The sequence below is a fragment of the Saccopteryx bilineata genome, chromosome 1, assembly GCF_036850765.1.
Source record: "Saccopteryx bilineata isolate mSacBil1 chromosome 1, mSacBil1_pri_phased_curated, whole genome shotgun sequence".
NCBI lineage: Eukaryota > Metazoa > Chordata > Mammalia > Chiroptera > Emballonuridae > Saccopteryx > Saccopteryx bilineata.
The window spans coordinates 247528252-247544714 of record NC_089490.1 but is presented as its reverse complement, the minus strand read 5'-3'; the positions used below and the strand labels follow the sequence as shown (position 1 = coordinate 247544714).

At 49.7% G+C, this 16463-nt stretch overlaps 1 protein-coding gene across 1 annotated transcript in view; it reads right to left on the bottom strand.

Moving 5' to 3' along the window:
* Positions 1 to 8382: 8382 nt before the first annotated feature.
* Positions 8383 to 16463, bottom strand: part of NIM1K (NIM1 serine/threonine protein kinase) — a 41303-nt gene continuing 33222 nt past the window's right edge. Inside the window, exons 3-4 of the mRNA XM_066240608.1 lie at positions 11795 to 12063; positions 8383 to 9235 (exon numbers count right to left, since the gene is read on the bottom strand). Of these exons, the coding sequence (XP_066096705.1) occupies positions 8486 to 9235; positions 11795 to 12063 (1019 nt within the window). The 3' untranslated portion in view covers positions 8383 to 8485. The remainder of the gene's footprint in view (positions 9236 to 11794; positions 12064 to 16463) is intronic.

Here is a 16463-nt window from a genome sequence, read left to right as displayed (position 1 = left end):
AAACATGATTTAAACATGGCACTCAGAAGTCAAGACTGACAAGGTGAGTGGTGTTTGGTGCTCCCAGGGGTTTTATGAAGGATAATACTGTAATATTGGACTAGGTAATCTCTAAGAGTCCTGTCAACTCTTAGAATTGCATGAATTAGGAAGTAAACCTAATTCTTTTTTTTTTTTAATTTTTTTATTTATTCATTTTACAGAGAGAGAGAGAGCGAAAGGGGGGAGGAGCAGGAAGCATCAACTCCCATATGTGCCTTGACCAGACAAGTGCAGGGTTTTGAACCGGCGACCTCGGTGTTCCCAGGTCGACGCTTTATCCACTGCGCCACCAGAGATCAGGCAAACCTAATTCTTTAGTACTAATTAGCTCATTTTATCATCGTGCCTAGATTCAATATTTAGTCATTTCATTTATTTTCTGGGATAGTCTCCTATCTTTGAGTCATTCAGAAAAAGGCCAGTGTTCTCTAAGATCACTTCTGCAAATTCTAGAACCCTAATCAATATAGCTTTCCCCCCACCTTCTGTTTTCTTAATTTTATTTTTATGCGCACTAATGAGTGAGTCTAAGATTAACACTAGATGAAATTCAACTAGATGCAAACATCAACTTTTGATCCTCCTGTGACAGTTGAAACACTTCATCTCTTGTCTGCTGTTTGAAATGTCCTCAGGAAGAGTAAAGTGGAAATCTAATAGAGCGAGGACTATAACGGTCTTTAAGTGACTTAGAGCTGTGTAATCTTTTTTTTTTTTTTTTTACAGAGAGTCAGATAAGGACAGACAGACAGGAATGGAGAGAGATGAGAAGCATCAATCATCAGTTTTTCGTTGCAACACCTTAGTTGTTCATTGATTGCTTTCTCATATATGCCTTGACCGTGGGCCTTCAACAAACTGAGTAACCCCTTGCTCGAGCCAGCGACCTTGGGTCCAAGCTGGCGAACTGTGTGATTTTTTTTTTTTTTTTTTTTACAGATACTGAGAGAGGGATAGATAGGGACAGACAGACAGGAACAGAGAGAGATGAAAAGCATCAATCAGTTTTTCATTGTGGCACCTTAGTTGTTCATTGATTGCTTTCTCATATGTGCCTTGACTGTGGTTGCTACAGCAGACCAAGTAATCCCTTGCTGGAGCCAGTGACCTTGGGTCTGAGCTGGCGACCTCGGGGTCTCGAACCTGGGTCCTTTGCATCCCAGTCCGACACTCTATCCACTGCCTGGTCAGGCAAACTGTGTAATCTTGACACAGGTGAATACTTTATTCAAAATTTCTAAGGCCCTGGCCAGTTGGCTCAGCGGTAGAGCGTCAGCCTAGCGTGCGGAGGACCCGGGTTCGATTCCCGGCCAGGGCACACAGGAGAAGCGCCCATTTGCTTCTCCACCCCTCCGCCGCGCCTTCCTCTCTGTCTCTCTCTTCCCCTCCCGCAGCCAAGGCTCCATTGGAGCAAAGATGGCCCGGGCGCTGAGGATGGCTCTGTGGCCTCTGCCTCAGGCGCTAGAGTGGCTCTGGTCGCAACATGGCGACGCCCAGGATGGGCAGAGCGTCGCCCCATGGTGGGTGTGCCGGGTGGATCCCGGTCGGGCGCATGCGGGAGTCTGTCTGACTGTCTCTCCCTGTTTCCAGCTTCAGGAAAAAAAAAAAAAAAAAAAAAAATTCTAGCAGCTGCTCTTAATTGAATCATAGGTTCTTCATCCCTCCCCCCCCAAAGGGTGGTGGAAGCAAATAATTGGCCAGTGATCTCCCCTCCAATTACTATAAAGGCAGTAATTTGATGCTGGAGTTTATGAACACCAATCTTCAGCAAACTTCTGTATCAGGACTCTAGCTTGTAATAAAAAATGGGTGTGCATTTTTAATGTTTAGAAGTAGAAAACAAGGAACTTGGTCCTATTCCACCACCATGTAGACATCAATAGTAAAAATAAAAGTTATTGAGTTTTGTAAAAGGTCCAACCCACCTTAGCAAAATCTTGTTGATCTTTGAAGTCTAGCTCAAGAGTTGCTTCTGTCCTCATGGCTGCCTGGACCACCTTACTGAGTAGTAAGTGCTTTTCACCCTGTGCACCAAATTCCTTATTCAGGCTTGCAGATTCCTGCAGATCGGGTCCCTGCCAGTACCGTACTGCCTTTCATTCCTCAAACATGCCAAGCATTTCCAGCCCTCAAGCCTTTGACCTGTGCATCAGAAACCTTGGACCCCACTTCTGACTGTCTGCCCTGCGATCTTGACCAAGATCTCAAAATATGATAGCCCCTCCCCTTGGATCCCTGCCATACACCTTTCACTTTGGCCTCCCTTTGATGTGGGGTCCCCACAGAACTCATTCAGTGCCCAAAATTTCATACCCCAGAAGAGCAGATGAGTTAAGTTCCCAGAGGGTCACCCTCAACTAGTGGTAGACACTTGCAAATAAATGCTTCTCTATCCATCCCCTGAGCATGGTTCTGAGCAGCATCAGAAGATCCTGCAGAATCAAGCAGCTTCCGACGGTCCGTTCACGGTAGTGTCCTCTTCTGTTCCACTCCTGTGTCCTATGTCTTGGGGTCCCTTCCCAAATAAATGACTTGCCTACAAACCTTCATCTCAGGCTCTGCTGTTGTGGAAAATTGAGGCTAAGACGACTGATACTCAGAATAGTCATAAAGCAGGCCCTCAAGGAGGGTGGAGCTGGTTTACTCATCAGTCACGGTAAACTTCCCATTGCTGTTTGTAGTTGGCAGAATGACGGCCCCACCCCTGAGGATGACCACCTCTGGACCCTGAGAATGTTACCCCATGTGGTGAAGCAGGTATGGTTATGGCTAAGGACCTCAGATGGGAGATTTTCCTAGATGGTCTGGATAAGCCCAACCTAATCACTTGGGTCCTTAAAAGCGTCCTGTCTAGGTCATGGTCAGATATGGCCCTATGGAAGGCTGGTCAGAGGATGCACACTGCTGGCTTTGGGGACGGAGGGAGGGATCTACGAGCCAAGGAATACAGGATGCCTCTAGAAGCAGGAAGAAGCCATTAAATGGGTTCTCCCTAGTGCCTTGAGAAGGGAGCCCAGACCAACCTCCGCCTGATCTAAGTGCAGGAAGGCCTATGATGGACTTCTATCTCACAGAACGGTGAGATAATATATTTGTGTTGTTTTACACCTCTAAAACATCATGACATAGACACAACTCCAATGCACTTTGGTGAGTAGGGTGCTGAGAACCCCCTGCATACTCGCACAGCACGGTCACTACCAAGACAGTCACCTGGAGGTGCAGGTGGACGGTGAGCCCAGGGTCCTGTTACCTGTGGTGCTTGAACAGCATGGAGGCGATGATGAAGACTAGATTTGGCCAGCTTTTATGAACTGCTTTGAAGGCCTGGGGGAAAATCTGAACAAGCTGCATTCAGCCAACCATCAGCTGGAGACTCAGGGGCCTCGAAGGCCAGGGTTAGGAGGAGGACTTTTTCTCCTGCAGCATTAGAAACTACCCAAAACAATCTAAGGATCCACCTGAAGGGTGGCTGAACTGCAAAAAAGATATACACTCAGTCTCGACAAGTCTCCTTTATCCAAGTCAGGGCCCTGACAGGAAGAGGAGGAGCCTGGGGTCTGAGTGACAGGAGGGTGGAGGAGTCTGAGAACGCAGGACACCAGGATTCCCCTCCTGCAGGTCCTCCTTGCCTGAAAACCCTCCCATTTCCTCTGGGGAGGCAGATACCTGCAAGGGGACGCTGGACCTCCTCCGGATCCTCTTTCCTAAACCTCCTTTATTCTCCAGGAGAACTGGGTCGAGTCCTAACAGCCTGAGCAGAGAAATACAACCCATGTCTGTGTCTGGGAGGAGACCGCTTAGACACTGACAGAACTCAACCTGGCTGGTGCAGACTGTCGGGACCAAGAGGAAGGCGGCAAGCGGGTCCTGACGGTCACAGGCCCGAGGTGAAGTCTGATGGAGGAATATAAGGCAGGATGAGGAACTCTTGACCTCTGACTTGGGGTCAAGGACCTCTGAGCTGGTACTACTGCATTGCTGGGATGGCTGTTGAGGTTGAACATGGGTGTGGCTCACAGGGAATGAGGCGGACACAGTGGAACTGCCGGGGCATCGTATTCAGGAAAGGGAAGGACAGTTCCAGGAGATGTGAGGGCTAGAATGGACTCATTACATGAGAAGGAAGAACCACTTGTGTCCCCAGGAGCACATACCCTGCACGGGAGCAATAAAGAATGCTCAGCATTGGTGGGAAATTCAGTGACAGTTCTTGGAGGTCGACAGGAAATGCTGCCATGGAACAGGGCATGCTATTTAAGTGGGGACGGTGGGATTCTAGTATGGCAGAGGCTGTATATTATTACTTAACTGTCAGGGGCGAGGTTGGACATACTGTAATGGGTGGGAAGGCTGAAATGGAAATCAGGGTGCCTTTACCTGCAGGGGTTTGTGACAATGGCTAACAGATCCCAGAGTTCTGAGTGACAGCTGGCTAGAGTGTTACTTGACTTGCATAGCCAAAAAAAGAAAATAGGCAGGCTGGTGAGCAGAAGCCTGGTGTAGCCTGCCCCAGTGAGAAAACAATGGTCTCAGATGTAAGCAAATTATCAATCCAGTGCATGGGGCAGGGGAACAGAGGGAGGCCAGGTCTTCTGGGGCAACAAGTATATGCAATACACTCACTATCTTGAAGCTGGACATTCTGCAGAACATCGTGCTTGCCCGTGGTAGATTTAGCATTATTAGAAAGTGGCAAGGCCTCCAGTAGCCCTGGTAAGGTTTATGTGTGTGTCAGAGTGTGGGTGATAGCTTCCATGAGGAACTGGGGGCCACCCACGTTGAGGAAGCAGAGGACTGATGACATGGGGCGTGCCTGCATATTCGTTCTGCAGTGAAGTTGTTGCACCTTGTACCCCTGGGCCCTTGGACAGAGACACAGGGTATATAGGCCTCTCTGGGTTTTACAAGCACAGGTGTTGTGCTTGGTGTATTCCTCCAACCCATTTATCGGGGCTGCCAGCTTCCAGTGGACCCACACACACACACACACACAAAGACACAGTTTCAGGCTTCAATCAAAACTGTGCTGCTACACCAGCTGTACACGTGGCAGTGAAGAATGCTGTGTGGAGGCTCTGGCAGCCCCAGGAGGTTATAGCTTGGCCCTGGAGGGATTTGGAGGGAGGACATGCTTTCTGCAACGGAGAACTACTCAGATTCCCAGAGTGCTACTGGGCACTTGAGTATGGGACAGTAAGGGACCAAGCCATGGGACTGACGTCTCATGAGCTGGGTGTTATTGGAGCCAAAGTTGTGGGCACAGCAGTGACATGTCCTCACTGGAGTTGACATCTAGTAGGAATATGGGTTTGCCTTTCCTGCCCACAGTGTTTTCTACAATACAATCATGTTACGGCGAGAATATCGGGCTCACTGTCATGGGATCTCACATAACATCCCCTCAAGGACCACTGTTTCTGCAAAGGCAGTGGGGCAATGGCCACCAGACCACAGGGTCTGCTCATCTGAATATTCGCCACACCACCAGAAGCAGCCAGGATAAGTGGAACAACGGAGCAGGTCAGGGGAGACACCAGCTACAGGACAGTACCCTGCAGGGCTGAGGGGCTGTCCTCCAGGATTCAGTAAGCACGCTTTCATAATGGCTGGCAGATACATGCCCCCCCCTATTATTAACATACACAAGGCTGGGACCCAACAGGCCGATGTCGGGTTGACTTCCCTCACCAGCACAATCAATGAACCACGTGAAGAGTTTCTGTTTCCTACAACTTAGGCTCAGCTATATCAGAGTGGTTTGGTCCCCTGGGGCACCCAGTAAGGGTCCAGTAAACTGGAATCTATGACTGTCACACTGTCACTTTGGGATCTCTGTGCCAGTTGTCAAGCAGGCAGAGAAAGGTGCTTTGATTGTTGACCCTGATTATCATAAGGATTCAAAGGAGAGTATGTCTGAAACTCCAGAGATTCATTGGAGTGTCACTGTTGGACCTCATGATGACAGTGAGCAGGCGATTGAAGCCAAGGCAGCTAAAGGCTCAGATCCTTGGACGATCAATGTCTGGGTCATACTACCCAACCTAGACCAGCTGAAATCCATGCCAGAGGTGAGAGAAATTCAGAACAGGGTGAGTCCAGTTATGGCCCCAAGGCCAGCTGCCGTAAGGTCAGCAGCTCAGTGGTGTTCAAAGTGTGGTCCCTGACTGGCAGCATCATCATAACCCAGGAACTTGGGAGAAATGCAAATTCATAGACCCCACCCCAGATACTCTGAATCAAAAACTGCGCGGCTGGGGCCTCCTCAATCTGTTTTAATGACCCCTCCAGGTGATTCTGATGCACTATAACTTGAGGACCAAGGCTATAGCTTCTTCTACTAATTCTGCCCCATTAATAGTGCCTCCAAAAAAAAAAAAGTGCCTCCAGGTCCCACCCCCAAGCCCCACCCCTTGGAGGCGAGGACTCTGCTATCTATGCATTGGATTTAAGAAGGTAACTCTGGGTAGAGCTAGGTGGGGCTGGACTGCATTGGGCAGCCCCTGTGCATCTCGGACCCTTTCAGCCACACTGCTTCCCCCAGCCACTGATGCAGTGACTGTTCCCATGCACGTGTGGATAGCTCCGTGCAGGTCCTACTTGACCGCATCTTGTCTCAGGCCAGTGGTGTGTGCCTCTCACTTCCCAGGGCTTCCCTGACACTGGCGTGGGGAGCACAGGGAGCCCATTTGGCACTCACACAGCATAATCTGAGCGTGCAGGGCCAGTGACACTGTGGGGCCGCTCCTGAGCAACATGAACGGATGCTGACGGATAAATGTTTTTCCCTTTTGTACCCTGGGCAGACTCCTAAGATCATGGCTCCTCAGAGGAGCCTGCAGGGCTGAGCACCAGTCACCTGGAGCACAGGCCAAGTTGTACTGGCTTTTTCGTTGTCTCTCCCCTGCCCCTCACGCCTGGTCTCTAGGATCACTTCCCAAATAAACTGCTCTACATGAAAGCTCCGTGTATCTCTCCCTTGGTCCTTCTGAATATGCTCTTCTGTGATGCCCAAATGTTCCAACGTGTTGTTGTTGTTTTTTTGTATTTTTTTGAAGCTGGGAACGGGGAGAGACAGACAGACTCCCGCATGCGCCCGACAGGGATCCACCCGGCACGGCCACTAGGGGGCGACGCTCTGCCCACCAGGGGGTGATGCTCTGCCCATCCTGGGCATCGCTCTGTTGCGACCAGAGCCACTCTAGCGCCTGGGGCAGAGGCCAAGGAGCCATCCCCAGCGCCCAGGCCATCTTTGCTCCAATGGAGCCTCGCTGCGGAAGGTGAAGAGAGAGACAGAGAGGAAGGAGAGGGGGAGGGGTGGAGAAGCAGATGGGCGCTTCTCCTGTGTGCCCTGGCCGAGAATTAAACCCAGGACTTCTGCACGCCAGGCCGATGCTCTACCACTGAGCCAACCGGCCAGGGCCCCAACGTGCTTTTGACCTCGTTTCATCTCAGGCTGTTTGGGAGGAACCCAGTCCGAGACCTCTGGCTTCCTGTAATGCTCTTGCTCTGTGTTCTAAGAGTCACTCCTGCTTCTCGTTCACATCTCAGATTGCCAACTACTTAGCGTGGCCTTCCCCCAATGATCTCATCCAAGTAGCAAGCCTGTAATATCACATCTCCCAACTTGAATTCTCTGTATAGCATCTATCACTATCTGATAGTTTTCTTAAAAAAAAATTTCTTTTGCCCTGGCCGGTTGGCTCAGTGGTAGAGTATGGAAGTCCTACCATACTCTTCCCAGTGTATGGAAGTCCTGGGTTCGATTCCCAGCCCGGGAACACAGGAGAAGCACCCATCTGCTTCTCCATCCTTCCCCTCTCCTTTCTCTCTCTCTCTCTTCCCCTCCCACAGCCAAGGCTCCATTGGAGAAAAGTTGGCCTGGGGGCTGAGGATGGCTCCATGGCCTCTGCCTCAGGCGCTAGAATGGCTCCTGTTGCAACAGAACAACGCCCTAGATGGGCAGAGCATCGCCTCCTAGTGGGCATGCCGGGTGGATCCCGGTCGGGCGCATGTGGGAGTTTGTCTCTGCCTCCCTGATTCTCACTTCAGAAAAATAAAATAAAATAAAAATAAATTTTCTTTTTTATTAGTGCCTTTTGTCCAGTGGTAGAATATCCTGCACAGAAAAGGAAGAACTTGGCCCAGTTCATTTTTTGCTGTTTCTGCAGCAATTTAAACAGTTCTGGGCATATATTAGGCACCGAATAAATATTTCTTGAATAAACGAATGAACGCTAGAGTTTGAGAATAATAGAAAATTGTAAATCAAGCCAGAAACTGAGCTAATAAATACACTTATTTTGAGGAAAATAATGCATACCTTAAATTTAAATTTATTTTAAAATTACAAAAATGTCCTGCACCAAGTTGTCCATGAAAAAAAAAAAAAAGTAAAAGCAGCAACAACGCTCTTAGTGAATTACCAAGTCTTAAATGCAATTTATAAAATTGAGCAAAATTTGGACGTGTGTCTTATGCCTCTGTAGACGCGGGAGCCTTTCTTTACGTCCCTTTCTTTTGGGTCTGGAAGTATCATCACCGGGACGCTCTCCAAAGCCTTTTTCCTTTGGACCCTGTGCAGAATGATACGATAGACCCCTGTGATGGAGCTCCGTGCATCTCTCCCTTGATTGTTCCGAATATGCTCTTCTGTGATGCCCAAATGTTCCAACGTGCTTTTGACCTCGTTTTCTTCTTCTCTGAGGGTGCTGGTTTCTGACAAATGTTTGGGGTCCAGCTGGAAGGGTTCCAGAGGGATGGGGTAGGGCACCCCTTGCATCCACTCATGGTTCATGATGGAGTCGATCCCGCACCGCTCAGTGGGGACAGGCTGCAGGACCGTGCGGAGGAGCCGGAGGCAAGGCTCAGACACGTGCGGGGGCACACTGTATGTGCCCTCCAGGATGCTCCGCTTCAGTTTGGTCACGGTCTCTGCCCGAAACGGCATGGTGCCTGTCACCATGAAGTACAGAAGCACCCCCAAGGCCCAGATGTCCACATACACGCCCACATAGTGCTCGTCTCGGAAGAGCTCAGGTGCGGCGTACGGTGGAGACCCACAGAAGGTGTTCAGCATCTCCCCTTTTCTGCTTACGGTGCTGAATCCAAAGTCACCCACCTTCACGCAGGTGTTGCTGGTGTAGAACACATTTTCTGCCTTCAGGTCCCTGTGAATAATCTGGTTTTCATGCTGTGGAAGACACAGGGGAAATGATCATTTCCAAAGGAAAATACCACCACCAACAACAACAAAAATGCAGCCATTGCTCTGAAACAATGAGATGGGATAATATGTAGCAGAAATTCAGTCAGCAAACCTCCAGAGCTTCCGGGATGTAACCTTTAGCCAAACGGGACACCCACAGGCTGCAAAGCACTCAAAGCTTTCATTTTCATGTGAGGGGAGGGTTGGAGTCTGTCCCACATGTGAACTCAGGAATCTGAGTCAGAAATAAGACCCAGATCTTATGAAGTTATGTGTTCTGAAACTGCAAACGAAGCAGCTATCTTTTGTTTTCGAGGTCGCAGATGGTTTCTTCTGGCTGAGCAATCTCTTGACTGGGGTCAAAGCCAAGCAGGCCCAGTTCATTATTCATAGGAGCTCTCCCCCAGGCTCCTTTAGGTGGGCTCCTTTATCTTTACAGAACTAACAGAAGGGGGGACATTTGTGGTTGTGAGGGGCCACTGTGGGTTGTGAGCCCATGCCCACCCCAATCCACCCTTGCATTCAGAATCCAGACTATCTTGACTTGTTCAGCCCCAAGGGCTCCTGGGAAATGGCTTACTGTTACTATTGCTCATGAGCCTCCTGGGGTCAGAATCCAGGTTTTGAAGCCTAACAGCTTGGTTAACTCTATGTCCCGGGATCCCAGCCATGTCACGTGTCAGCACTCCTCCTTGTAAAATGGGGTACTCACAGGCACCCCATGAGGGTGCTATGAGAACCATAGATGACACCGTGTCTGTGGCGCTCAGCGTGATGCTGGCAGAGCAGATGCGCTCGATGAGGTCTGGAACCCTGTGCCTCATCTTCCCTATTCTCGGAGACCAGAGAGCTGGATGAGAGGCTAGGGGCAGAGCTTCGGAGGACCCAGTCGGCCCCCTCTGCTGCTCGGTGCTCTTCTGATTCCTTTCCCAGGAGAACGTGGAAGACTCCTTCCCCAGCTGTCCCTTATCTGGTGTGGGTATGGCCTGTGCCCTGGCCCTGGGAAGGCTCGCCGCAATAGAGGCCACTTACATGCTGACTGGTGGGGCCATGGTCTAGGACACGCAGCACCGTTATAGTCAGATTCTTCTCACGGGCTTATTTTTCTCCCTTCCCTCTCTCCCTCCCGACTGCTGTCTTGGGGCCCTTGGTAACTAATTTCCCTGATAATTGACCAGGAGGTCACTGATCTTGGGCCTTGACCCACAACATCCAGGCAGAGGGGTGAACCAGAAACAGCCTCTCAGCCAATCCAGACCCGTCAGGTGTCTCTTTTCTGCCCAGTAGACTGACAGATCGGGGTAGAGTGGACACCCAGGTCTCTGCACTAAAAGCATCGTAAACGTAGTGGTCAGGTCTGTGGTCCAGTCCCTCCTGTGTGCCTAGCAATATGGCCAACAGTACAAAGGGCACATGAGTCCCCCTCATAAAAGATCTAGGGCAGGGTCCCCAAACTACAGCCCGCATGCGGCCCCCTGAGGCCATTTATCTGGCCCCCGCCGCACTTCCAGCAGGGGCACCTCTTTCATTGGTGGTCAGTGAGAGGAGCACAGGATGCAGATGGAGTACTGTATGTGGAGGCGCCGCAAAGCGCGGTGTTGCTCACATACAGTACTACTTTCTGTGACGCGGGACGCACACATCACGGCTCCAGAAGCGCGTCATATCACTTGTTACGGCTAGCAGTGACAAATATGGAACCAAACATTGACCATCTCATTAGCCAAAAGCAGGCCTATAGTTCCCATTGAAATACTGGTCAGTTTGTTGATTTAAATTTACTTGTTCTTTATTTTACATATTGTATTTGCTCCCGTTTTGTTTTTTTACTTTAAAATAAGATATGTGCAGTGTGCATAGGCATTTGTTCATAGTTTTTTTTATAGTCTGGCCCTCTAATGGTCTGAGGGACAATGAACTGGCCCCCTGTGTAAACAGTTTGGGGACCTCTGATCTAGGGAGTGTGCTGTAGGAGTCCATTTATCTAAAGACATCGTCATAGAACTAAAATAAGAATGACAAAGTCAAGTCCGAGCATAGAGGCAGCAAGAGCCAGAGGATGTCCCCCAGGTCAAGAAAGACTGGTGTGAGCTGACGTGAGAGGAAAGAGAGTTCCAGAGCGACAGGTCTGAGCCGGGCCTTGAACTGTGGCTAGGATTTGGATGAGAGGCGTGTGAACAGTGTAGAGGCCATCCTTAACACAGAGTTAAGAAGAAAAGGCCAAGGAACTGTGAGGAGCTTGCTCTCCGGGTGGTGGAAGATGGAGGCAGAGAGATGGAGGCGACCAGGGAGTGGGTGAGTGTCATCAGACAGCCCAGAGCGACTCCTGCTAACTCCCCGATGCCTGAAGGCTGCCCTGTAACTGGAGATGCCTGGATTTTGCTTCAGAAGTGAGAAGTGTGAGCTTCTGACTCTCACAGAGGGACAGCCGTCTTCCCTTGTAGGTCTAAAGCCCTCTGGGACGCTTGGATGATGATAAACCAAGCCCCATGTCCCTGCGGTGGGTAGACTGGGAACAAGACTCTTATTTCTTGCCCCACTCACCATGTGCTTCACGGCAGACACAATCTGGGAGAAGATGAGCTTGCTTTCTGGTTCTGAAAGCTTCCCTTCAGTGCTGATTTTCCCAAAGAGCTCCCCACCCCCCGCGTATTCCATCACCAAGTGGAGTTTGGAGAGCGTCTCCACGACCTCGTAGAGGCGGATGATGTTGGGGTGGTGCAGTTTCTCCATGCTGGAGATTTCGCGGGAGAGTAGCCGTTGGGTTTTCTGGTCTAACTTGGTCTTGTCCAGGATCTTAATGGCCACCTTTTCTGGAAAATAAAGAAGTCAAAGGATGTGGCAGTGTTCATAAGCTCACAGAAACTGAGAACTGAAGGAGACCTAGAGCGGCCCCTTTATTTTATGAGACACACGAGGTTCCACGGCTGTTGCCAAGCTCACAGAGCCCATCCCTGATCATCAGTGCAAGTCCTCCGCGCACAGGTATTGACGCCAACTCCTGCCTTCCAAGGAGGTTTCAGTGTGGTGACCTCTACCCAGGTTTTGGGATGAAATTTAAGCTCCTTTGCTTAGCCAAGAAAGTCCCTCTTCCCTCAGACCCAACCTCCTTCCACAGCCTCCCCATCCACTACTCCCGTCCACCATCCTCCCCTCCCTATGCACACCTTTAGTCCAACTGTTACAAAACCATTTGTTTGTCCCCACCCTTCTTCCTGTTTCCTGGGGTGCCCTCCTGCATTTGGCTCTGCGTCAGGATCTGCGTCTGTCAGAAACCCAAACTAAGACAGACAACCACGTGGAGAAGTCATATGGGCAGGTGTATGTGTACAACAGGAGTCACTAAGAAAAGGGAGGTTGGTGACAGCCAAAAATTTATATTAATCACTTGTGTTAATTCTTGCTTTAAGCTCTTCAAACGCTCCCTGATACCAAAATGACAAAATACAAATATGTAAGAAGATTCTTCATGATCTGGCCCCTGTCTCCATCACCCACAACTGCCTTCAAACCTCTGAGTACTCCCCAGCCCAGTTCACACCTCCATGCACTTGACATCCTCTTCCTGCCCAGATTTCTCTTCTCCCTGTGTCTTGTGTAATTTCTCCTCAAACATCAAGACCCAGAACAAGCCTTTCCTCAGTCAACCGACCCTTTCCTGACATTCTTGGGCACCGCTGAGCATACCCTTTGTACCTTACTGGGTGACAGTTCATCAATTGTTTCCTGTCTGTCTCCATGACATATTGCGAGTCCCTGTCCAGCTAGAACTGCATCTCATTCATCTCTGTAAAGGCCCCGAGTGAAGTATGAGCACAGGAGAGCTTATTATATTCTTCAGAAGAGGAATAAACAAACTGATGAATAAATAAGTGGAGAGAGGAGAAGAAAGGGTTCCAGAAACATGAGACGAGAGCCACAGAGAGGAAAACCAGGGAAGAACAGGTCAGAAAGGGCAGCAACAGAGACAGGGACAGTCACGTTGCCTTTGTTACTGTCTGTGACAACAGATGGGACATAAAATATTCAGAAGGGTGAGTGCATCATCTCTTTTGAGAAATTTTTAATCAGCCTAATTTCTAACCATGCTGGCTTCAGCCTGCCTTATCAGCTTGCAAGGCCCGAGGGAATCTGAGCTGTTAGCTATAAAAATCTACTCCACCAGCAGGGGCCTGTATTGGAGCTTTTTTCTAGAGATCAGAGCAGTTTGCACCATTTTTTTAAAAGTACTGTCCTAGAAGCTGCCCCTGGCACTGAAACCCTCCACTTCCGTGGGAAACTCCTTCCTTATCTTATCCAGACTGTCTGTATTTCCTAGGAAACCTGCTGACAAACCTGGACAAACTGGCTTTGTGTGGGGCCCACACTGACACGAATTGCTGTCTGTGTTACCCAGTCTGACAGGGCCTGGAGGCCGTGGGACCGGGGCTTTGGGGTTCCCAGCAAGGCTTCCTGAACCACTCACTGATCAGTCCACCCTCTTTCACAGGTGAAGGTTTCAGAGGCACGTCCTCCCTTTTCTTCCCACACTCATCTGCTCAGAGTAGCCGCCTGTCCCCTCCACATTTACAAACCTTGGTCTTTTCGTCCTGACTCTGTCACCCTCCCCAGAGACTATTTCCCACTGGAACTGCCATCTGCCTTCACTGGATGGATTTTCACCCAGGTGTTCCCCGCCTCCTGCCTCTTCGTTCCTTTTACTCTCCTTTTCCTACTTTCTGTTGCCTGGGGGCTCACTGAGGGTTGGAGCCAGGAGAGCGATGAGAAGGTACCAGGGCTGGGCCAGTGGGGAAGGGTCTGTGAGTCCAGAGGTGAAGTCCGCAATTCCTTTTTTTTGTTGCATTTGTCTGATGTGCTCAGTCTCCTGCTGGTACATTTTCTGGTCTGTTTAAACTTCCTTCCGAACCAGTTTCCCCACTGTCTGTGCTGTTGACCTTCTTCCACTTTCGCACAACTATCCCATAATCAGAGGGTGACTTGTGCCTTTGACAATAGGGCAGGTGAGCAGTGAGGGTAGCACGTCAGTGAGGCCACCAGGGTGCCCAGCTACCTGGCAGGGAAACACCGTGTTCTCCGAAACTCAAGGGACTGGAATTAACTCAATTTCGCAATACAACAGAAAGCTGCGGAGTTCAAGAAGGAAGTCACTATATAAATACCAGTTGTTGTTGCTTCTCTTTCTTTCTTCTGCCCACACAGCACCATAGCCTGTCTAAGGAATTAGATGCCATCTCGTGGCTATTTCTCGCTCTGCTGGTTCTTGTCTCAGTGGTGGACATGCCTGTCAATTTGCTCCTCTTTCTACTCGCCTTCTCAAAGACAGTCTTGTGGACCCTAGGCTCTGATGAGAGAGAGAGAGAGAGAGAGAGAGTCGTGGGGTGTGCCCTTGACTCGAAGCTGGCCTGCCATTGGCAGGCAGGTCAGTGAGCAATCAGAGTATTCTCTCTCTGTTTAAAATCTGAGCTGAAATAGAAGGAAACAAGAAGAGATGGAGAGGGAGAAGAGAGCTGAGAGTTTACATGGCGGCAGGACCTGCATCAATCAATCATTCTCTGTCGTGAGCCTTCTGACACTTGAGCAGAGAAACCCACTCTGCAGAAGAGTGTGCAAAGGTGGCACACGTTCATCAAGGGAAGTGGAAATGAGAAACCACGCAGCCCCAGGGAAGGGGAAGGGGTGAAGGCAGTCCCATCCTGGGACCGGGCTCCTTGCTGTGGGTCCACCTGAGCACAACACAGCCCTTGTGCTGCAATGTGAGCTATGTGAGTAGGCTCCTGTTCCAGGGACAGAATGACGTGTGACTCAGGCCAAAAGGACAGAGACTTCTTTGAAGGCAGACTAGACTGGGATTCCACCCAGGTCTGGTTGACTTCAAAGCCAGTATAGTTTCGCGGTATTGCACGACCTTCTGCCACCTAAAGGCGTGGTGGCAGGTCTCCCTTGGACACTGAGCAAGAGAAGGCCAGGCGGGGAGAAGACCTTTCTCTGAGTCTTGAGCTGTGCCCTAGTGCTCCCTAATGGCTCCCTGTCCCTCGGACCTTCTGCAGGCAGTTCGAGGGCAGAACGGCTCCTGGAGGTGTAGCCACAAGGGAGAGGGAGGGCCCATGATCAGCCGGAGTCGGGAGTTGAGCTGCAAGTGGTGCTGGAGAAGGCAGCGGTCCCACAGGGCAAGCTGGTCGGGGCAGCTGTGGAAGATGCCTCCTCCACACTGCACCAACGTCCCGGGCAGCGCAGCGGAGAGAAGGAAAGCTGAGTCCTAGACCTGTCTCTGCCGTGACCTCGCGACAGTCACTTCTGGGGCTCCGCTTCCTCCTTTGCAAAATACAGGAGGACGAGATGAGGCCAGTGTTTCCCCGAGTGGAACCTTTATCATTCAAGGAGAGCGAGATGATTTTAATGCACGGGCACAGTCTGAAATAGCACTGACTCACAGGGCGCCCACATGTCCATTCGCCCAGCTCTGTGATGGAGGCGAAAATAAAACCTTCACGTGGTTGTGGGCCTGTTTTCAATACTTTCTATTACTTCGTAATCTTCCTTGAAAACTTTTGAAGTTGTTAAGAAAGTAGATTTAAAAGTATCTCACTGCATATTAAAAAATCGCAACTACGTGAGGTGATGGGTGTGTTAAATAACCTTATTGTAGTCAGTAAATAAAATTACTACACTGTACTCCTTAAACATACACAATATTATGTGTCCCTTATCTCAGTAAAGCTGGGGAAATAAATAAATAAACAAATCTTTTAAATGTGTTTGCATTGTATTTATTCTTGCCATTTCTATTCATAGGGCAAGTGATGTTAGGTTTTCATTATTTTAACAATATTCAATTTCCTTTTGAAATAAGTTTAAGTAAAAAAATAAAGCTGTACCAATGTTAGTTGTTATTTATTGAGTGGCTTCTACCAGCCATGAACTTCATACATGCTATTTCTAATGTTCCCTACACTTTGAGAAATCATGCCTCCCTCCGTCTTATAGCTGAGATGACCGAGGACCAAAGAAGCTGAGTCACACGCACCAAGTCAGATGCCTATAAGTGACTGAATGAGGACTTGAAGCGAATTCGTCTGATTCTCAAGTCTCCGGGCTTCCTGCTGACCGGTCTTCTTCCTCAGCAGGGAAAGTGCGCCTGCACTTAGGACTGCTCAAAGCTGGCCCTATCCAGCCTGCTCTGCTCAGGTGTCACCCCTGTGGCTTGTCTGCAGAA